This window comes from Carassius gibelio, chromosome A9 (assembly GCF_023724105.1).
Source record: "Carassius gibelio isolate Cgi1373 ecotype wild population from Czech Republic chromosome A9, carGib1.2-hapl.c, whole genome shotgun sequence".
Taxonomy (NCBI): Eukaryota; Metazoa; Chordata; class Actinopteri; order Cypriniformes; family Cyprinidae; genus Carassius; species Carassius gibelio.
In genome coordinates, this window is record NC_068379.1 from 9159027 (window position 1) to 9182378 (window position 23352).

Below are 23352 nucleotides of genomic sequence, written 5' to 3' on the forward strand. Positions count from 1 at the left end.
ACAGATAAAGATGTGGGGCTATTTCTCAAGGCCTCTGAATAAAACATTTTGCCCTCTTTGGTGACCAAATTCCGAGAATTGCCACACTTCACTATACTTCACTTCACTTCACTTTTGCAAAGTAATTTGCAAAAATTTTGCTAAAAAGCTAACATTTCAGATTCTGAAGTTCTTAAAGTTTATTCCATTGTTCTTTTGCAGATGGAGACACTGAAACAGTCACGTAAGTGAAGAGCTTTTATTTAGTCCTTTCAATTGCAGTTTGCACTGACAAAAAAGTGACAACAAAATACCAAATTTACAAGACAAGACAGAATGTAGTATTTTTAAAAAAATATTGAAAAAATGTTTTTTAATCTGCACAATGAATCATATAACTGCCATCAACTTGGTGGGCTAATTTCAAGGTTCTTAATTATTTTAAGGTTCTTAAAACACACACACACACACACACACACACACACACACACACACACACACACACACACACACACACACACACACACACACACACATATATATATATATATATATATATATATATATATATATATATATTTACTTTTACTTTACTCATCTATGGCCTATATGCCATTAAGAGTCATTCACTCTAGTCTGCAATCTGGGTTTTCAATCTTTCAGTTTAAAAGACTCTTGACTGTTTTTAATCTTTTGTTCCATAGTGTCCCCAAAGCATCTCGAGATCTCTCAAAACCAGTTGTTGTCAAGCACAGCACCAACGGATTTGACGTGGAACAGAAACCTTCCAACCCATCCATCCGAACTGCAACCACAGAGACACACAAGAAACACACACCACCGTCTACTACCACTGTGACCAGAACAGACAAACCAAAAATAACATCATCACTATCCTCACAACCTATCAGCAAATCCACAGATGGAAAATCAGCAGCTGGTCAAAAGACATCAAACCTTGTGGATGTAAGAAGTCAGAACATTGTAAAGAATGAGTCAAGTAGCATAAAAAGAGCTTCGGATTCGTTCAGAGATCCAGAAGAGATTCCTGAAGCATCACGGCTGGAGTCCAGCAGAGACGCCCGCCAGCAAACCAGAGAGAGCAAAGTGGACATGCCAGAAACTCTGCCAAGTTTTGACTCCCAGCCTCAGAGCCGAGAGGTTTCGCCAGGGGAAAAGGTCATGTTCAGATGCCAAGGTGAGTCTACTGAACTGGAGTGACTGGGATCAAAATAGTAGTTTGCAGTTTATTTAATTCATGACCTGCTGCTGTCTAAATCACTGCACAGCGGCACATGCACATGTGTAATTACAAATAAAGTTAAATGCATGGCATATATCAATGACACTTTATTTTCCTTGTTACAAGTTACATGTACTTACTATTATCGTAACAATCAGGCCCGGCTGCAGGATGAAATGACTGAGGGGGCATGTGAAATTGTTAAGGGGGCTTAACTTTATTACACCATCAAAATGCTTTGATGGCTGTCATGTTCATCAGCTGTACTCTCAATCACAGTTTCAGTGTCCTTTTTGTGGTCTGAAATACGCTGCATATACTTTATGTCCATTTTTAATGATATTAATGATAATTCACATTTTAGCTGAAACTGAATTGCTGATAATATCACATGTTCAGATATTTGCTCTACAGACACCGAATGGCGCGGCAGAAAATCTACATTTTGAACACAAACAAAGTTACAGACCGCAGCTCTGATTGGTTGTTTTTTACCGGGAGCGATGGGATGAGCCAGATGAGCTTGATTTTTTTCACAGATTATCTGTCTCATATTCTACTGTCAGGACATAATAACAGGTTTAATAAATATGTAAAAAAAATTTTTTTTACAAAAGTTCCCTACAGCACCTTTAATACCCACATCAGGAAATCACACAGCCTATAAAAGATAAGCCAGCCTAATTTATTATGAATAATTAACCCTTTCACACTAAAGTTTAAAATATTCTAACTGACTCATGAGAGTAAGATTTTTCAAGGCTACAGTTATTTTAGAACGTTCCCCCTTAATGTTTCCATGGCAACGCGTCATATTTGTCACGTGAAACACCGCAGTCACAATAATAACACTGTATAATGCTGTGTTCACACCAAACGCGAATAGAGCGTCTGGCGCGAATGATTTCAATGTTAAGTCAATGCAAAGGCGCGTTTACGCGCGTCTGGAGGTCTCGCGGCGCGAATGGGGCGTTAAGCGCGGCGCGGAAGACGCGAATTCGCCTCATTCGCGCGTCTAGTTCGCGCGAATGACGCGAATTGACGCTCGAATAGAGCGCTTCGCGCGAATGGTGCTTTTTGTGCATTTAGCGTTTGACGCGAATTCGCGTCTGCCGCCCGAGTTGAAAAATTTGAACTTTGGCGTCAATTCGCGCCGCGTTAACCAATCAGGAGCCTGCTAGGAGTCACTCATTCAACAACAGTATGTTCCTGCAGCCTCGGGTTGTGCAGGAATAACGTTACCCTTCTCCACTCATTCAACAAGGAGGAAAGATGTTGTCAGTGAGCAGTCAACCGGAGCTATATGACAAAAGTTCATATTTCTATAGAGACCGGAATAAAAAGGACCTATGTATATATATAAAACATATTAATAGATAAATTGAATAAAGGCCAAAGATAAGAAACGTTTCATTTTACCCCAAACGAATTATATTTTATCTTGAACCACTAAAGAGACATCAGAGCCAGCGGCAAATGTCAGAAGATCTAGCCGAGGAAAGGCTGCTCTCGGCGGATACATGATGACGGAGCTCCCGCTGATCGCATGGAGCTCATCTCTGAGATCAGCGAAACACATTTTTTAAATAGACGCTGTCATTATAAATAAACCGCATATTTGAGTTTAAAACAGCTACATTCTCGTTTGAAATACTTTTAAAACTACATTTCATGACACAATAACAGTAATATTTAGAAAATTATCCGAATAAAAATGGCGGTTGAAAATGCTCCGTGGACTCAGCTGGCAGAAGCCCCCCCATGACGCGAATTCGCGTCTGTTGTGAAGTTGATTTCACGCGCGAATCAAGCGAATTACTCGCGCGAATGAAGCGAATGATCTCAAAATGGTCAAGCGGCAAACTAGGCGCGGTAGACGCGAATTTGACGCTCTATTCGCGTTTGGTGTGAACACAGCATAACAGATGCAGGCTATCCTTCATTTCGTTTTTCCTTTTTTATTCGAAATATTCACAAACTTACTTACCATATCAACTATCCTATATGCTGATTCTCAAATATGTGTAAGTGAGTGTGTTTGGTCGTTTAAAAATCTTTATAACAATAGAGTAAACTTTATAGATAGCCTACTTCCACTGTGTTTATCTGATTTTAAAAACACACGTCGGCAAATTACATTTGAATAGATTGTTTTTGCTGCTTTCACAGACTCCAAATGTAGCCTATTGTTTTACCAGTGCTTACGTGTAGCCTATTTAAATGAATGAAATCTAAAATAAACATTATGAGGTTGAAAACACTGCATAGTTGTGATATGACAGCGCTGAGCTCGTCCGTCTCTTGCTCAGCGCCGACCAACGCTAAAGATATTTGAATCTGGCAGTAATGTCACGAGTTACAACACTGAACATTCTAAATCCCATGGGGATAAGGTTAAATTATTATTTAACACAAAAGGTTTACCATTTATTTTTAACCATGAATACAAAAATGAAACAGAGGGGGCACAAGTCAGATCTGAGGGGGCATTGCCCCCTTTTGCCCCCTCGTGGCGCCGGGCCTGGTAACAATTAATGATGCATGATTACATGAAAGTAACCCTGAGCCAAACCCTAATCCTAACCCTAACCACAAAGTAAATTAATATAGTTAATATCACTAATTGTATAATTATACTGTTACAAGACACCTTCAAATAACATGTAACCCGTATATTTTTAATGAATTTTAATTGGAAATAACCTTAAAAGTATATTTTAGTATATCATAAATGTTTGTCAATTCATTCAGCAGTACAGTTTAACCATATTTCACAGACAATAGAAGTAATTATGAAATTATATATAAATTGGGTCAAAAACACTACGCTAAGTGATTTAATTTAAATTTAAACTATACTACATTTTTTTTTACTAGCTGATGCTTTTATCCAAAGCGACTTACAATTGCTATATATGTCAGAGGTCGCAAGCCTCTGGAGCAACTAAGGGTTAAGTGTCTTGCTCAGGGACACATTGGTGTCTCACAGTGGATTCAAACACAGGTCTCTCACACCAAAGGCATGTGTCTTATCTACTGCGCCAACACCACCAACCACCAATCTTCCGGTTGGTAGACAACCTACATGAACAACTGAGCCACTGCCGCCCACATTAATTGCTATCGATTACATACAGGTGTGTGAGGGTAGTTGATTAAGAAGACAGTCGGTTCTTCAATGGGGAAACAAATGTATTCAAATCAAAGCAAGACCTGTAGATGTTGTGCAATGTTGTGTTACTTTGCTTTGCAGAAATCGTAGATGTTGTTAAATGAGTGATGTGATGCTGTGCTGTCTCAGTGTCTGGGTCTCCAGTGCCGACAGTGAGCTGGATGAAAGATGGAGCTCCTCTCAGACAGAGATCAGGCGTCAGCACACGACAGGAGGGCAGTCTGCACGTCCTGTGTCTGGAGAGCGCTCACATAACTGACACGGGACAATACGGCTGCACTGCTGCCAACACAAGAGGAAAGACTGCGGCCCACTGGAGTCTGACTGTCAAACGTAAGAATTCACCAGTCATTTTATACATCTTCATCTTAAGTATTATAACAAAAACAACAAATAATTGTTCATTATAAGTTAATTAAGCAGTAACATCATTAATTATTATTTTTTATTTATTTATTTACTTTCAATGAAGTTGTGGACACTGCAGTATATTTTTAAAGATCTTTTGATCTTCTGATCTTTTGTTTGAAGTTCAGAAGAAAAGCATTTTTTAGAAACATTATACACATTTACAGTTTTTTTCTTCAATCAATCATATTTTTTTAAAATATAATAATAATAATTATTTTCTTAAATACATATATTCAAACATTTGTGGTCAGTAAGATTTTTTAAAAGGAATTATAATATACATACACACACACACACATACACACACACACACACACACACACACACACACACACACACACACACACACACACACACACACACACACATATATATATATATATATATATATATATATATGTGTGTGTGTGTGTGTGTGTGTGATTTATAAAAAAAAAATACAAAATCTTACTGACCACAAATGTTTAACCCTCTGAGGGTATTTTGGGGGCCTTTTGTGTGTGCTTTTTTCAGTTACTTATAAACAAATGCATGGCTAAAGTCTGAAAACACTGTATTCAGTACAAACTGGGCTACAATAAAATATAAATAGCATGTATGTACATGATTGTGTTTTTGAGGAAATTTTTATGTGTTTAAAAACGTTTATGTGTGGTTAGTGAAAAACGTAAATTTTGAAGGCACTGAAAGGTCAAAAACATACAGAACATTTAGTAACTAGTAAAATGTTTACACTTTATGTGAAAACTATACAAATATATCAATAAATAAAAAGAGACTTACTCATGTTTATGATTCTTCATTCTTTTTTCTGAGGAAATCCAAAACTCAAATCCTTAGGTAATCCTCAGCGAATGTTCTTGGGGTGAATTATGTCTTGTTTCGTGATGTTTTATTTGTATTGGTGGGTGGGTGTGTTGTAGGTGTGAGGGTGGAGGCGAAGCCCCCAGTGTTCATCTCTCCTCTGAAGGATTGTTCAGTATCAGAGGGACAGGACTTGCACCTGCAGTGCTCAGTGGAGGGCAGACCACTACCTGAGATCACCTGGCTGCACAATGGTACAGTACGAGCACACAGTGTTTGAGGGACACATTCAATTCAGTAATTCTTCACATATACCCAGTTTAGCACCAAGCAGCAATCTACAATGTTTAATAATAAAAGTCAGACTACTTGTAACCTGCACGGTTCTGTGTCTGTTCACAGAACTAATATAGTTTATTCTCAAGCCTGGCACTGTGTAGTCTATCAGTATTGCTGGCCTTACAACAAACTGATTTGTTATGTCACTTTAGATAAAAGCCTTGGCGAAATTAATCCATGTTAATGTATCTGATCCGTCAGTTATTATAGTCGACTAAAACAAAACAAACAAACAAATGTTGACTGATAAACAAACAAATAAATAAATACTGATATTATTTTATATAGTTGCCAAGGAAACATTCCTCAGTTTCGTTTAGTTTAACTTTATGTACTAAAATAACTAAAACTGAAATAAAACCACTAAATGCTACAGACATATAAAATCACAGAAGTTAATAAAAATGACAAATTTCAACAAAATTAAAATGTAAACTGAAAATATAAAAATAAAACCATAATAGCATCTTGTAAATAAATAAATATATTATAGAAAAAAAGAGAGAAAGAAAGAAAGAAAGAAAGGGTAATTTTTGTGATTGGTCATTTAGTTTATTCCTGTGTACGATGTTTTTTAGCCTAAATAACCTGCACTGTGGATCAGACTCAATGGCAGTTGTGTGGGGCTGAAGTTGCACAGGTATCAGTGAAGTGAACTCAGATGCATGAATTGGAGTTGTTGTTGTTTTTTTTGTTTTTTTTTACTGTAAATATTTCTGACCTACAATGCCAAGAAATAAATGTATCTGTCTCTGCCCATGTCTGAGACAGAATGATTGTGTGTGTGTGTGTGTCACTCTGTTCTCTGTCCAGCTAAAACAGTCTTTGCCTGTATTTGTTCTTTGCCTATAAATGCTGTTCATGTAAAATTGTGAACACAGCCACATCTCAGTCTTATAGCTGAGTTTCACAGCAACAATTGCATGTAACAGTAGTGCTGCTGTGATTTTGTCAAACTGAAATTTTATTGACATATTAATTTCACCTTTTTTTGGCTTTCTCAAAGAATCTGAACAGTTCTACCAAATCGAAGACAATCGAAACAAAACAGCTATGATCTAGAATTGTATCCATCATCTGAAAACTATTTAAAACAAACCTAAATGTCCCATGCATTCATTTCCAAACCACTTGTCCTACAGATGGGGCTGCAGGGTTGTTATAACTGCAGTATGTCAGCCCAAAGCAGGCAAAACTTCATGTTTTTAGAATTTCAAACAGTTTAGCACCAATGTGGAGTTTGAGGGAAAAAAATAAGTGAAAGAATAAAGCACAGTAAAAACTGATGTTTGCCTGTGAAAACACCACTAATAATGATGTTAATTATAGCAATATGCAAGATAATGTTACTTCATAGGATTCCATATAATTCAATGATTTAACAATTATTATTCAACATGTATTCTGTTTCTGTATAGTGACTATAGATCTTTGACAAATTACAAAAAAGAGCATTTTCTGCCTGCTTCACTTATTTGCCATTTGGTTTAATTTGGTTAATTCCATATGAACAGTAGATTCTGTGTGCTGTCCTGGATCAGACAGACTGGAAGACTACGGTCACTAGAGAGAGAGAGAGAGAGAGAGAGAGAGCTTACTGCATCTGTGCGGGCAGATTTTACAATTCTTGGGGGGAAAAAGGAGGTTTACAAAAAGAAAGGAAAGCCAGAAACAGAGGAATAAGCTGCTGTTCCTCATAATTGCTCATAGTTTGAATCCTGGTGGTCTCAGGCACATTTAGCAGTAATGTCATATACAGTATAAGCAAAAGCATTTAACATTGTGATTTATACTGCAAAGAGACAACGTATGTGTAGTATGATTGAATGCAATTTCTGTTTGACAGATATATTCAGATAGTAATCATTCCAGTTCCACCAGAGGGCACTATCAGTGGAGATCAAAATTTATTGCAGTTCATTGGTTTATGACTGCAATATGGTCTGTGGTTAACACAGACTCAATATATTTTGACGTTCTGCAACATAAAATACATTGTCATTACATCACTGTTTGTGTTTATAATCATGCTCTTGCAAACTATTCTAATTTAAACTTTCAGGGAACAAGTTTTTTATGTATTTTATTATTATTATTTTTTTCTTAATGGTGGTAAAGTTCGTTTATAGCCTACGTTTGGTTTTTTACCTTTTAGGCTACCAATTTGGTATTGGTTACAGAGCAATAAATATATTCTGCAATAGTCCAAAACAATGGAAAAATCATACTGTGTTTTTGACGAGAGACAAAACTTCGGCCTGAAAAATTTAATTAGTGTAATCACTGCAGCTCTCTACATTCTCGTTATGATCGCTCCAAAATAAATGTTATCTACATAATCGTGGCCTTGTCCATCCCAGTTTTTGTCATCCACATCCCTGTCTCAGTGGCATGTTACATTACATTTCTCCGAACTTGATTCATCAGTCAGTTTCTCATACAGTCTTTTTCTTTTTGTTCTGTATTCATCTGTTCAGATCAGCCCGTTCCACATTCCCTCACTGTGTTTGAGAACAGTGTGACTCAGCTGACAGTTAAAGCAGCTGTTTTGGAGGATGCAGGAGTGTATTCATGTGTCGCAATGAATGATCACGGCAGAGCTGTGTCTACAGCTCATGTACTGGTTAACGGTAAGACACTCGTCTCCTTCTTCTATATTATTATTTGCCAGCATATTCAGAATTAAAACATGTTGGACGCTGAAGTCAGTCACACTTAACACTTTCTGACTGTCATTGAATTAGCTAGAAAATATGAAACCTGGGTGATTAAAGCATAGTGACCCATACTCAGAATCCGTGCTCTGCATTTAACCCATCCGAAGTGCACACACACACACACACACACACTGTGAACACACACCTGGAGCAGTGGGCAGCCATTTATGCCGCAGCACCCAGGGAACATTTGGGGGTTTGGTGCCTTGCTCAAGGACACCTCAGTCATGTGATTTTATTTTTATAACATTAGAGTATTTCACTTTTATTCTCAAGTTCAGATGTATAATAGTTTTTGGAAGTTATGATAGCTAGCTTCAGAACGAAAATGAAATGAACTGGGAAGCCAAAGTTATTATAAACAAAATTCATATCAACAAAATGAAGGCATCTTTAATTTTATTTATTTATTTTAAGCAAGAAATTAATCAAAATGACTCCTGTTATTCTGGTACCCCCTGCAGGGTCCTGATTTATGTTTCATATCTAACTGCAGGATAAAAACATGGCTTTATTTGAATTATAAATCTTACTGTATCATTCTTTCAAATGTCCTAAATACATTTCTTCCACCCAAACTCAGAAGGCATTTGAGTCATAAAAACCAAAATAATTTTTATGAGTTTTAACTTCATTCATACAATTCAGGATGAGTTTGCAATGTGTTCCGTTGATCAGTGAATATCAAGGATACGTTTTTTGAGAGTTATTTTAAGGATTAGAGAAACATCTGCTCTCTTGCAGTCTGTGAGGCTGTCTAATGGTGGAGGTTCCATGTTCAAGTGGGTTAAAAATTTGAAATACCAGTCTTTTCCCACACACACACATTCTGCAGTGGCTCTATCTGATCCGAGTCTCAGAGGACAAGAAGCAAAATTACCCGCTCAATCTAAAAAGAAAAAAGAAAAAACAAGTTTCATGACTTTTTAACTGATGTGTTTTCAGACATTATGCATTAATGTAAAGGTACAATACTATTCAGCATGCATTTAGAAGCAGTGCATAGAAAGTACAGTATATCAATGGCTATAAGGAAATTATTTATTTATTCACTAAATACTGAAGCAGCAAAAGCTGCATATTTTTGTTAATTAAACTTAGTGATCGCCTGTGAATTATCATGGTATTATTTTCATTGTACAGTAGCTTTGAATAATACAGTTCAAGTTACATAAAAAAGCATAACGAACGTCCAGCTTGCTGTCTAGTATGCTGTGCTTGATAAATGCATTTGTGCAAACATTTAAATGTAAAAAAAAAAAAAAAGCAAATGATGCTTTGATCCTTATTTTATATATTCTAGATTAGTCTTGAAAATCTAGATGGCACAGTCTGAAAGGTACTTTTCATGCAGTCTGTTAGCAGTCACTTATTACATGGCATAAGCTGATTGGCTTCTGCAGATTCTGAAGCCAATGAGCTGTTTGCTCGACATTTAAATAATATTTGCTGTAAGGTGGGCCTGTAGCACTTGCAAGAGCTCTTCTGAAACCCGCCACCTTCCCCAGCTCCACCTGTCTATAACAACTACTGAGTTTATGTTTGCCTACTCATGCAGCAGCAGCATATCTTAGATGCTCACAGCAGTGTGCTGCAAGTCCGTACTTACTCTGCATGAAGCAACAGTAGCAGTAGCACTGTGCAGAACAGATCTAGTCTGATGTGACCAGACACACTACCATTCTCATATCCATCAACATGCTAAAACTGTTTTTAGAGTTGTCATGATTTAAATGCATGTACAACTAACAGTGTATAAAATATATTCCTGTTAGTACTTTATTAACAGGCATCGTTTACATACTATTTACTTGCTATAGTAATTACAGTAACCCTACTACCAACCCTTAACCCATGTAGTTATGCTATACTTGGGTAAGCAAACTGTAAGTATACTGTAAGTGCACATGTTGTAAAATAAAGGCACCCAAACACTCCTCATACACTGGATTTAACAAGATTTAATTACATTTCACCAAGGAAATAGAGAGAGAGCGAGAGAGAGAGATTTGCATTTTCTGAAAATAATCAGATTGCAGTTTGCTTATGCATAACCCCAACGTTTAAGAGATTTAGTAGGTTCAAATGTATTTACTGCAGATGTGAATCTTGAAATGAGTGGAAAATATGTTATTTTTAATATATATATATATATATATATATGTCACAGTGTCTGGGTTTTGTTCCCTTGGTTTCCACTAGGTGTCCTCTGTTCCCTCAGTGTCGGTCACCCTATCAATTCCTGTTCCCTTATTTGGTCACCTTCCTCCTTGTTTTAGTTAATTGATTGTTCCCCACCTGTCTCCAATTCCCCCATTAGCCTTCTGTGTATTTATACCCGGTCTGTCTGAGTCTGTGTCACAGAGTCCTTGTAATATGTGTGTTACTTTCCTGAGTCTGCTCTTGCCGTGTGTTCTTGTTTTTGTTATGTTTATTGGATATCCTGGTTTTGACCCTGCCTTGACTTTTTATTCTCCTTGGATTGCCCCTCAATATACCTCGTACCTGCATTTGGATCTCTCCTGTGTTTCTTGTAACATCGAACGTGACAGAAGGACTCCGTCAACCTTGAGATCCAGCGGTATGTCGATTAACACTTCTTCCCCAGCCACCGAGCGGGAGAGAAGCAATCGGTTTGAGGGAACCCGCCACGGGCTCAGGCCGGACTCAGGATGATAATTTTGATGAGCTGTCTGACACGGGTCGGGCTAGGGCCTGAGTGTCTCGGGCCAGGGCCGGGCTCGGGCCTAGATTTGAGGCCCGTGCAGGGCTCTAACGGCCGCAGGTCCATCACCACAGCACAAGATGGGCGCTAACCCAGCTCCGCTGTGGTGCATGGCCACCAACCCCGCACCACGAGGCAAGATGGAAGCCAGCCTCACCCCACAGTGCAAGATGGCTGCCAGCTCAGCACCAACGCCCAAGATGGCCGCTGACACCTTTATCGATTACTTCGAGATGCTATCAAGGATCCTAGAGATTCCCAAGACGGTTCACGTCATGGCTGCTGAGCCAGCGCCTCAGCACAAGATGGCCGCCAACCCAGCGCCACAACACAAAAGGGCCGCCAGCTCAGCGCCACAGCACAAGATGGCCGCCAGCCCAGCGCCACAGCACAAGATGGCCGCCAGCCCAGCGCCACAGCACAAGATGGCCGACTCAATGCCCGAGTCTCCAGACAAGGTGCCACCGACTCGCCATCATACAGTTGGAACATTCCCGAGCAGGCCACTGCCGTCCAGGAGGACATTCCCGAGCAGGCCGCTGCCGTCCCCAAGGCGGTGCCCGATGCTGTTCCGGAGGCCGAGGCGGTGCCCGATGCTGTTCCGGAGGCCGAGGCGGTGCCCGATGCTTTTCCGGAGACCGAGGCGTTGCCCAAGGCCATTCCCGATGCCGCTCCCGATGCTGTTCCGGAGGCGGAGGCGGTGCCCGAGGCCGTTCCCGATGCGGTGCCCGATGCCGCTCCCGATGCCGTAACCGAGGCGGTGCCCGAGGCTGTTCCAGAGGCCGAGGTGGTGGCCGATGCCGAGGCGGTGCCCTGTGCTGTTCCGGAGGCCGAGGCGGTGCCCGATGCTGTTCCGGAGGCCGAGGTGGTGCCCGATGCTGTTCCGGAGGCCGAGGCGCTGCCCGATGCTGTTCCGGAGGCCGAGGCGGTGCCCGATGCTGTTCTGGAGGCCGAGGCGGTGCCCGATGCTGTTCCGGAGGCCGAGGCGGTGCCCGAGGCCATTCCCGATGCGGTGCCCGAGCCCGAAGCCGAGGCGCCTCACGTCTCCACAGGCAGTCCAGAGTCGAGTCCGGTTCTAGTTGACCCTCCAGAGTAGAGTCAGGTTCCAGTTGACCCTCCAGAGTTGAGTCAGGTTCCAGTTGACCCTCCAGAGTCGAGTCACGTTCCAGTTGACCCTCCAGAGTTGAGTCAGGTTACAGTGAACTCTCCAGAGTCGAGTCAGGTGTTCGTGGACCCTTCAGAGTCAGAGCTAGTCACCGATGATCTTCCAGAGTCAGAGCTAGTCACCGATGACCCTCCAGAGTCAGGGCTAGTCACCGATGACCCTCCAGAGTCAGGGCCAGTCACCGATGACCCTCCAGAGTCAGGGCTAGTCACCGCTGACCTTCCAGAGTCAGGGCTAGTCACCGCTGGACTTTCCAGAGACAAGGCTGGTCACCGTTGACCTTTCAGAGTCAAGTCAAGTCACCGTTAATTGTCAAGGACTGAGTCAAGTCACCGGTGATCTTCATGAACAAATGCCAGTCACCAATGATCTTCGAGAGCAGAGTCAGGCCAGCACCGATCTTCTGGAGTCCAGTAAGGACACCAGGGGATTACCAGAGTTTCGTCGTCACGTTGGTCTGGCCGCACAGAGGTCTGCTCCACCTTGGGGGGCTCTCATCCTGACCACATGGCTGTGGTGGTCTTCTGCTCCGCCCTGGGGGGGGGCTCTCGCCCTGACCACATGGTTGTGGTGGTCTTCTGCTCCGCCCTGGGGGACCCCGGCCTCAACCACACGGTTGTGGTGGTCTTCTGCTCCACCCTGGGGGGCTTCCGCCCTGACCACACGGTAGTGGTGGTCTTCTGCTCCGCCCTGGTGGGCACCACATGATGTCCTCCATGGACTTCTGTTTTGTTTTTCTTGGTTTCTGTTATGTTTCTGTCTGTTCCCCTCTGTTAGTCTGGCCCTCCGTCCCTCCCCCTAAGCCTCCACCTGTCCGCCTCCTTCCTCGTCTCTATTTTGTGTCTTGTCGTGGAGCGTCTGGGAGCCGCTCTGTAGAGGGGGGGGGGGGGGGTACTGTCACAGTGTCTGGGTTGTGTTCCCTGGGTTTCTACTAGGTGTCCTCTGTTCCCTCAGTGTCTGTCACCCTATCACTTCCTGTTCCCTTATTTGGTCACCTTCCTCCTTGTTTTAGTGAATTGATTGTTCCCCACCTGTCTCCAATTCCCCCATTAGCCTTCTGTGTATTTATACCCGGTCTGTCTGAGTCTGTGTCACGGAGTCCTTGTCGTATGTGTGCTAAAACAGCTGTATTCCCGACTGAGCTGAGGACACGGCCTCTCCACAGCCTGCAACATCCATTACCTTTCTGATGCATCGTCGAATAGTTCTAACATGTTTGATACAGGATGTCCCCTAACTTTTCTCATATATATATATATATATATATATATGTGTGTGTGTGTGTGTGTGTGTGTGTGTGTGTGTGTGTGTGTGTGTGTGTGTGTGTGTGTATATGTATATGTATATGTATATGTATATATGTGTATATATATGTGTGTGTATATATATATATATATATATATATATATATATATAAACAGAAGCATCATTTTATTTTAATTACAATATATACTTAAGCAGCATCACAAGTGCTGCTCAACTTAATTTCAGCATGGCTGTAATTTGGTCAGATTTCACTACATCACTCTGATACAAGCAGTAATTCTAATGTACTAATGAGCAGAATAGACAGTGAGTATCTATGGAGTTTTATTCGAATCAGTGCACTGAAAAAATGGTGACATCTAAATTGAATAGTTTTATTCATTCAACAATATTAGTTAACATCACTTGATCAACTTGATCAAATACAATAATTATTACAAACAAATGTGATTTTTGTTTGTTAAATGAGGTAGAAATAGCTCCTTACCATGACAACTGCAGGTTGCCACTTTTTGCAGTGTGATTTAACATGATTAAAATATGAATTCCCTCTTGAGATTATTATACATTACTGCAGTAAAAAAATAAAAAATGATGAGGTAGATAGTTATACAATAGGAGATAAATATGCCATAGAGGTCATATACATGTGACAAATAAGTTCCAGTATGATGTGTCTTCACAGTAATGTTGAGGAACAGAACAGATAAAGGGAAGCAGAAGCACTTCTAAAACAGCTGTATTCCCGACTGAGCTGAGGACATGGCCTCTCCACAGCCTGCAACATCCATTACCTTTCTGATGCATCTTCGAATAGTTCTAACATGTCTGACACAGGATGTCCCCTAACTTTTCTCATGCACAGTAATCATATGACTGACTTTGGTGCAGTACTGAAGAGGAGAGATGCTACTGTGTGGGTATATGATGGACTACAGAAGATTCTAGCAAATGGTTTTAGATAAAGTGAACATGATTGTTCTTTTAAAATGCAAATTTTGTTGGGGTAATTTTTAGCAGGATTAATATAGTCTGTATGTTGTTCTCTAGCCAAGTCAAGTGTTAAGAGGTCTGCTGCTGCTCCTGGGACTGATGCGAGGAGAATGTCTGCCCCGGTGTTCCTCCGAGGTCTGCAGGATCTCAGAGTCATGGACGGCAGTCAGGTCACAATGACCGTGGAAGTGACAGGTATAAAAGTTCAACATGAGTTCAGCTGCTCCATCTAGGAGGAGAGCATAATGAGAGTTTTCTATTCTATTCTATTCGATTATATTCCCGTGTAACGCTGAATGGTCTCCTGACTGTGTATTTTCATGATTATGTGACCTCAGCAACATATGAACTTTCTGAAGTCATTAAAATGAAAGCATTTGTATTTGTTTTATTTTCATTATTAATATGACTCAATCCCAATGCTTTAAGTGTCAGCACGTGGCTTGTAAATCTCAGTAGCCTACACAACTTTCTTTCACACTCCGTTAGTCAGTGCTGGTTATTATTCTTTATTTTACTGACCCCCATCCATTCTCTCTAACCCCATTTGCAAGTGTAATGTGTGTTGTGTAGGAAATCCTGCCCCTGAGGTGGTCTGGCTGCATAATGGAAAAGAGATCCAAGAGTCTGAGGATTTCCATTTTGAGAGAAAGGGCTGTCGGTACACTCTCTTCATACAGGAAGTATTTCCTGAGGACACAGGGACATACACCTGTGAGGTGTGGAATGAAGCCGGAGTCGCTCAGACCCAAGCCTCACTCACTGTACAAGGTACAAATCACACGGTTCCTTATTATAAATATTACTTTATTAGATAAATTACCAAAGCAGGTGTGATCTGCAGCTAGACACTGCAAGTCTGTTCTTCCAAGTAACTTCACTTTTTAAATTACTTTTAAAGTAATATTACGGTGATATGGTATTATAATAAATATTATGATATAAAACATTAGTTAAATATGTATGGGCATCTCTGGATTTTGGTTTGTTACTCACAGAGCCTCAAGATGGAGTTCAGCCATGGTTCATCACTAAAGCCAAGTCTTCAACCGCCTTCTTGGGTCAACATGCTCTGCTCTCCTGTGCGATCGCTGGTGACCCCTTCCCAGAATTCCTCTGGATGAAGGATGAGCAGGTAATATCTGGAGGTGTGGACTTTGAGATCCTACAGAAGGATGACGTCGTCTCATTGCTCATAAGGAATGTGAAGACACATCATGCTGGAAACTATGAGATTTATCTCAAGTAAGATTGTATTTGGATTATTTATTTATTTATGTTTAAACTGAAGTCATTGTTCATATAGTTTGAATTCATTATGTGTTTAGTTAGAGATTTAGATTTAGATTATTTGGTGATGCTGACTCACTTCCAGAACTTAACACATAGTTGTTAGTGCTCAAAAGGGACATTTATTTTAATAAAAAAATATTGAAGTTTAAAAAGGTTTTTGTGCATTAAGGTTTGGATTTATTTTATTTGATTCTATGTAAAGATTTGAAATATTTGACACTTTTCCCCAAAATTAAACTGTATCAAAGACAATTTATCCCAAATCAAAACTTTACAATTTGTATTATTATTAATTTATTTATATTTTTACATTGTAATATTTTTATGATGACTTCTTCAAATTCTAATGACCATACACAAATATAAATATACTATAATATTGATTTGAAAATATTCATTATTTATTTTAAATTATTTCAATTATGAAGTCAAGTTACCTTTTATTTGTACATCGCTTTATGCAATACTTATTGTGTCAAAGCAGCTTTAAATAAGGAAAATAGTTTGTCAATAATGCAAGAAGACAATAACAAAGAGTTTTTTTTTTTTTCAGCTAAAGTATTGCTACATCATTATTTGTTGAAAAGCCCTTAATTTAATCAGATTTAATTGTAAGAAATGAGAATTAGATGTGAATAATTTATAATGAGAAATGCATATTACACAGAGAAAAAAAAAAATCAATGTATTATTTAGGCAAAAAATAAATAAAAATTCTAGTGGGTAAAATGTTTTCATGAGATCCATGCATGCAAGTTCACATGCATTGAAATTATGCTTGGAGACAGTGCTGTCATATTAGGAAAGGTTGTGTTTTTTTAGTTCTTCATTTACTTTTTCAATTAAGCATTTTACCGTGAATTAACATAAGCAGCCACAAATTTTCTGTTGATCTCAGAAATAAAGTAGGAGAGTGCAGGTCAGTGGCTACTCTGCACGTCAGCGAGGACCCCATGTCATCTGGTGACAATTCTCATAAACGGTACATTCTGCTTCTATTCTTGTTCTCCTCTTCCCCAAAGCTATATTTACAGCCCTTACCTTCGACCCCTACACTAAATCTACATAATCTCTCTTTATAACCAAACGCTCTGTTTATGCTTCCTCTCTCAGCTGTGCTGTTGTGTGGGTTAGTCTAGGGGCCTCATTCTGGTCTCATTTCCCTATAAGGTCTCTGAAGTCATCTCTGATGCAACTCTGTCGTGTTGAACTAACTCTCCCCCTCGATTAAGCTGCTCTCCAGTGTGGGCTGAGCTAGCTGAGGCTTTAACCATCTCTGCTTTTTTCTCCACTCTTCCTGTGGCAGCCGAGGGGTGGAGAGGACTGCACCAGGGAGGGGAGGACAGCCAGAGACTCTCAGTGCTGAAGCGTCGCTCTCTGAGCCACTGTGGGAACACAACAGTCAGGATCAGGAAGAAGAGGAGGGCTGTGCCGCCCGCGGGCTTCTCAAACGGCGCGTGGAGACAAAGGAACATCAGGAAGACCAGATCCGTCAGCAGGAGGCCGAACAGATTGACTTCAGAACTGTGCTCGGCCGCAAGGTCAGCACTAAGAGTGTCTCTGAGGAAGACCTGAAGGAGATCACGGCCGAGCAGATGGACTTCAGGGGGAACCTCCAACGGCAGATCAAGCCCAAGACCCAGACAGAAGAGGAACGCAAGGTCAACTCTCCACAGCAGGTGGACTTCAGAGCAGTGCTGGGAAAGAAAGGAAGTCAAGGCACAAAACCTGCTCTTGGATCCTTAGTGAAAGCACAAGCCATCAAAACTGAAGCTGTTGACTTCAGAGCGGTGTTAGGCAACAAGAAAAAACTACCCAGCCAGGACAGGAATGGAGAAAGCCAAGGCGATAAAGACACCCAAGGAAAGGAAAATGTTGTGAATTGTGTGGATGGAGGGATAAAAGAAAAAACAAAAGCAGTTGGAAAGAAAGAGCCCATTTTTACGCATAAACTGAGTGACGTGACTGTATTAGATGGGGAACGTTTGCATCTACAGTGCCAACTCTCATCTGAGTCTCCCACTAAAGTGACATGGACGCTTGATGGAAAACTCGTCAAATCATCTAAATTCATCGTCATTTCTAACGAGGGTCAGTGTTGCAATTCAAATTTGATTTTAAGCAAGATGGCTAGTTTGTTGTCTTTCAAGAATTATGTTTTGCATTGGGGTGTTTATCGGGGGATAGATTCGTTTATATGCCTGATTACATGTTTCAAGCATCAGTAGACCAGACGTAATCACAGTGTGATGTTCATTTTATACTGCAGTTTTCTAAACAATATCGTGAACCTGACATTTCAAACAGTTGACAAATGAAAATAGTTCCAAATGAAGCCAACGCTGGACATACTTTGTTGCTGAGAAACACAAAGGTTTGCAGGAAAGCCACAAACGCATGCAATCAAACACCACTTATCCAATCAGACAAGAGGACCAGAACTAAGTGTTACATAACTATTACTGTTATTAAACAGTAGTGACATGACACTCTGGCTTCAAAAGTTTAACTGGATAAGGGTTTATTAAAGGTGTTTCATGATGCGACAGGGGCATCTATAATGGTGTTTGAGAGTTCTGCAGAGGAAGGCAGTGTGGTAGTGTCATTAACTGCATGCTAACCCTTTCTAAGAGGTAATGTATGCTTCACAAAAACTTCATCTGACTCAAGTATATCAATGCTGTGACCAATACAAGTTGACCAGTGTTCTTGAAAAATATCTAGTTGAATATGCATGAATGCATTACAGCAATATTGGAGGGATATTCTTCTTTGAGAACTATGGATATAATCTGTCATTTGTCCCATGACATCATGCAACAGATACTTTCAAAATAGGTTAACTTTCTCTTAAATGAAGGGACCTTTGAGGAATAACCATTGAATGTGTGTGTATGTGTGTGTGAGTAGGTGGTAAGTGCTCTCTGACCATTGATAAAGCTCTACCTGAGGATGAAGGAGAATATGTGTGCAGGGCAGAGACCAATGAGGGCAAGACAGAGTGTTCCTGTATGGTCCTAGTGGACGGTGAGTATATCTCATTACATAACAGTACAATAAATGAGTTTACATCATGCACTTCCTGTATCCACTCCATGAAACTCAATAGGCCCTCTGAGAGTTGAGGTGCACTGCAACCCTTCATGTCAAAAGTGTCAAAAATATAGTTATTTTCAATGTTTGAATGAATTTTACATTTACGGTTTAGATTCTTTTTTTTCTTTTTTTTTGAGAATATAATGGTTCCATTCTGTCTGTTTTTGGGCTGGGCAGTGTGTTTGACCATCTCCCTAGAGTCCCTGCCTATGTTTTGCATCTTCCGGTAATTACTGACCAGATCAGCCTGCGTCACGTCCCTTGCTTCTCCAAAGATCTCACTTTTTGACTTTGCATGTCTTTACAAGCTTTCTCTAAATACCTTTATCCCACATAGCATGTTCTGACAGTCATCTCTGGATCTCTGTTTAGCTTTACAGGCCATGTCCCAATAACCATCTCTAGATTTCTGTGTCATTTTCTGTCTCTTTTTCTTTTTGGTTTCTCAGGACATGTCTTTACAACAGTTTTGGGTAACACTTTATTCTCTGTTGGTCCCTTTTGAGCATTACGTTGAGAATAAGTAATGTTGCACCTACATGTCTACTCATTCTCATCAGAGTATTAGTAGACTGTTTGCTTAATATCTCCCAACTTTTTTATTTTCATGGTCCCCCAACAGACATTCTACTGACTATAAGTAGTTTTGCAAGTACATGTCAACTTATTCTAACTCTAACCCTACCAGCCTACTAATTACTAATACTCTAATGAGAGTTAGTAGACATGTAGGTGCAACATTTCTTATAGTAAACAGAATGTGTTAAAGGCACCATCAAAATACAGTGAAACCCAGTTTGGAATCTCTTTGTTCCACTTTATTTGTCTGTATTTATCTGTCTTTGGATCTATTTATCATAGGACAAATAGTTCAAAAGACATGTCCCAACAGTCTTGACAGACGTGTCTTGATTTACGTGACATCTCCACAACCATTTCCAGATGCATATGTCCAGGATAACATATTCTGACAGTCATCACTGTTTCTGTTCTGCTTTATATGTCCCAAATACAGCGCATGTCCCTACAGCTCTTTCTGTCTCTCTGTTCTGCCCTCCAGGAGATGTCCTTACAGCTGTTTATAGATCTTTCTGTCCAGCTTTACTAGACTTGACTCTACGATAATTTCTGTCCTGTGAGATGTCCAACATTGCAGATCTCTTTGTCCTGATTTTGACAACCACCGTTGATCTCTGTGTCCTTGTGGTTGTCCCTCCATCTCTACATCTCTATTCTGGATTCCAACATGTCTTACATCTGTTTATAGATCTTGTGATCAGATTTCACAGTCCTGCTTTACTGGCATGTCCCTACAGTTTTGTCTAGATATCTCTGTTCTGCTTACAGGCCATGTCCATCCAACCATCACTAGTTCTCTGTTTCCTGCTTTACAGTACAGTACATGTCCTCACAGCCATCTAATGATCTCTCTCTCTCTCTCATTTTAAAAGATATGACTTAACATCTGTCTCTAGACGTATTTTTTGCTGCTGAAAAGTGTCAATGGCAGCATGTTGATATTATTTCATAGCTTTAATATTATCAGTTACTTGCATAGATATCTAATACAGCTTCTACTAAATTGGCGTCTGCAATTCTAAAAGCTAAATTCCACTTTTTAACCTCGGGTTGAACTTTCTGGCCTTAGTTTTGGTCTTGGCAGTGATCAAATGGAAATGAACCCTCAAAATAATTACTTGATGTAATCAGCTCAGCTGCTTTGGGAACCTTTTTTGTTTTTTGTTTTGTTTTGTTTGTTGAATTTGCATAATAATACGCATATTTTATGATCACATGAATTTGATTCTTGTTTTGTTCTCCATGTTAAAGAATGAGTTCTGTCTTTCTGTCTGTTTTCAGATCCGAGTGTCTCCACACCAGCAGATAAGCGGAGCAGGAAGCCCTCTACCCCGACCACAGAGAGTGAGTTTCCAAAATATGTACTTCCTTTTTTATATCCCAATAAGGAGTGGCGTGGGAGATGTGAACCTTTCCCACTGCAGTATACTCACACACACACACACACACACACACACACACACACACACACATTGCTATGTTAGACAATATCACTAGGGATATTTCACTGAGAATAATTACTTTTTAAATTACTTTGTTCGGTAAAAAAAAAAAAAAAAAAAAGGTAGTTTACTTGCTTGAGATTATTGCTTCTGCGGGTTTGCTACTTTCTGCTATAAAACCATGCTTAAAATCAGATTAAAAACACAAACAAAGACATCTCTCTGCATGTTGCCTAGTCCCTAATTATCTGAGAAATATCCATAATTATTCAAGGAAAGATGCAAACTTCAGCGAACAAAATAAAGTTTTAGGCTGGACAATTATTGATGAAGAGTTAGTCCTCACAATATTTTCTATCGTTGCCATATGGTCTTTAGTTTTGTGTAGTCCAGAAGTTGTAGTATAGCCAAGCATTGTATCAAACAATTATTCACTTCTCACACTCTTCATCAGACGAGATGTTTGACAGGACTGCTGGAGAGCTGACTTTGACTGATTTTAAATGTTAAACAAACTCCGTGAAGCAAGGAGACAGACAAAAATGAGGGGTGAACAAAGGCTTGTTTTAGAGATATAAAGAAAGAATATAACAGTAGAGACAAAGAGAGAGAGAGAGAGAGAGAGATCATGGCTCTTACTTTGGATGTCCATGTATGGGCTCAGTCAAGTCTCTCACTCTCACTCCACAAGTGTTGTATGAGTTTTCTAACATCAATGTTTTTAACATGCTTCAGAATGCTTAGTAAAGTTTTTGTATATACTAGTGAGTCTCGCCTTCTCTCTAAGCCTACTTTTATGTGTTGCACTGTTTTGTGTTCTTGTGTTTTGAACTGTATCTTCAGAAATGGCTGAAGAAGAAACTTGCAGAACTGTTGATGTGCGCACTATTCTCGACATGTTCCGTATGTCCCAAGGAAATTAATGATTGTTTATTCTTAAAAGCAAGAAGAGTGACTTTCTGTTCAAAAAAAAAAAAAAAAAAAGGTTTTGTGTTTGCAAATGATTTTGTAGCAGTCATGGAAAATTTGTGAAGCTTTATTAAAAATCATGAGGCTATAAAAATAAGCATTGGTCTCTTGGATGATGGAAAACTCTAACCTTCAAATTACCTCTGAATCGCTGGTGGACATTAGTGTCCTGAAGGACTGTTCAGAAACAGTTACTGCTGATTTCTGCTGTGCACATCGCTTATGACATGGTGTGTCATGTTCTTCACTCACATAATGACATATTTCTGTTCCCGAGACTGTGCAGTTCTTTCAGCATGAAGAAATTAGGCTGGCATTAAACTCCCTGCACTGTACTACTTCATCTAATCTAATCATTTAGATTAACTTGCATATTTAGGTCCTTTATTACAGGCTGAAACAATGTTAAAGAGCGCAACAGTTACCTGCTTTCTGTGTGCTTCTTTCTTCGTGTCTGTCTGGTTATGTTCAGCAGTGGTTGACAGTGTGAAGTGGTCTTATATTGGGTGATTTGTTGAAGCAGTGGAGGGCAGAGATTATCTGCTTCTCTAAGCAGAGGTGTCAAGTAACGAAGTACAAATACTTCGTTACTGTACTTAAGTAGAAATTTGGGGTATCTATACTTTACTTGAGTGATTATTTTTCAGCCGACTTTTTACTTCTACTCCTTACATTTTCAGGCAAGTATCTGTACTTTCTACTCCTTACATTTTAAAAATAGCTTCGTTACTGCTATTTCATTTCGGCTTGTTTTCATTCCGGCTTGTCATCATTCAAAAAAAAAAAAAAAAAAAACCTATCCAGATAAATCGCGCCATCCGGAAGCAGTGAATTTGATTGTGGTTGGATGAGAAGTATAAACATATACCATTCCGACACCCTATTGGTCTTTACGCGATCCATCGCACCTACACGTGACACAAATCACATCACAGTCCAGCCAGGACATAGACAGTTTTGGGTTCGTTTATCAAAAGATATATTTCTTAAAAGTAGGGTTGGGTATAGAACCGGTATCCGATCGCCTCAGAGTCAGTCCGCTTAAATTTCACATGAAACCAGCGTCAGACCGGTCTCCTCCCGTCTTTGAGCGCGCTCTTCAATCCGCAGACCGCGAACGGAGCAGCGCATGCGCACTTAAACGAACAGAGGACACAAG

The 23352-nt window shown here is 40.0% G+C and overlaps 1 protein-coding gene across 2 annotated transcripts in view; it reads left to right on the top strand.

Annotated features, from left to right (window-relative positions):
• Positions 1 to 23352, top strand: part of mylka (myosin, light chain kinase a) — a 74073-nt gene that overhangs the window by 39014 nt on the left and 11707 nt on the right. For both annotated transcript variants that reach the window (XM_052606905.1, XM_052606904.1), the window contains exons 7-18: positions 202 to 223; positions 684 to 1177; positions 4524 to 4727; positions 5729 to 5863; positions 8426 to 8578; positions 14872 to 15009; positions 15388 to 15585; positions 15813 to 16059; positions 17006 to 17089; positions 17414 to 18198; positions 19018 to 19134; positions 21064 to 21126. In XM_052606905.1, the coding sequence (XP_052462865.1) occupies positions 202 to 223; positions 684 to 1177; positions 4524 to 4727; positions 5729 to 5863; positions 8426 to 8578; positions 14872 to 15009; positions 15388 to 15585; positions 15813 to 16059; positions 17006 to 17089; positions 17414 to 18198; positions 19018 to 19134; positions 21064 to 21126 (2640 nt within the window). The remainder of the gene's footprint in view (positions 1 to 201; positions 224 to 683; positions 1178 to 4523; positions 4728 to 5728; positions 5864 to 8425; positions 8579 to 14871; positions 15010 to 15387; positions 15586 to 15812; positions 16060 to 17005; positions 17090 to 17413; positions 18199 to 19017; positions 19135 to 21063; positions 21127 to 23352) is intronic.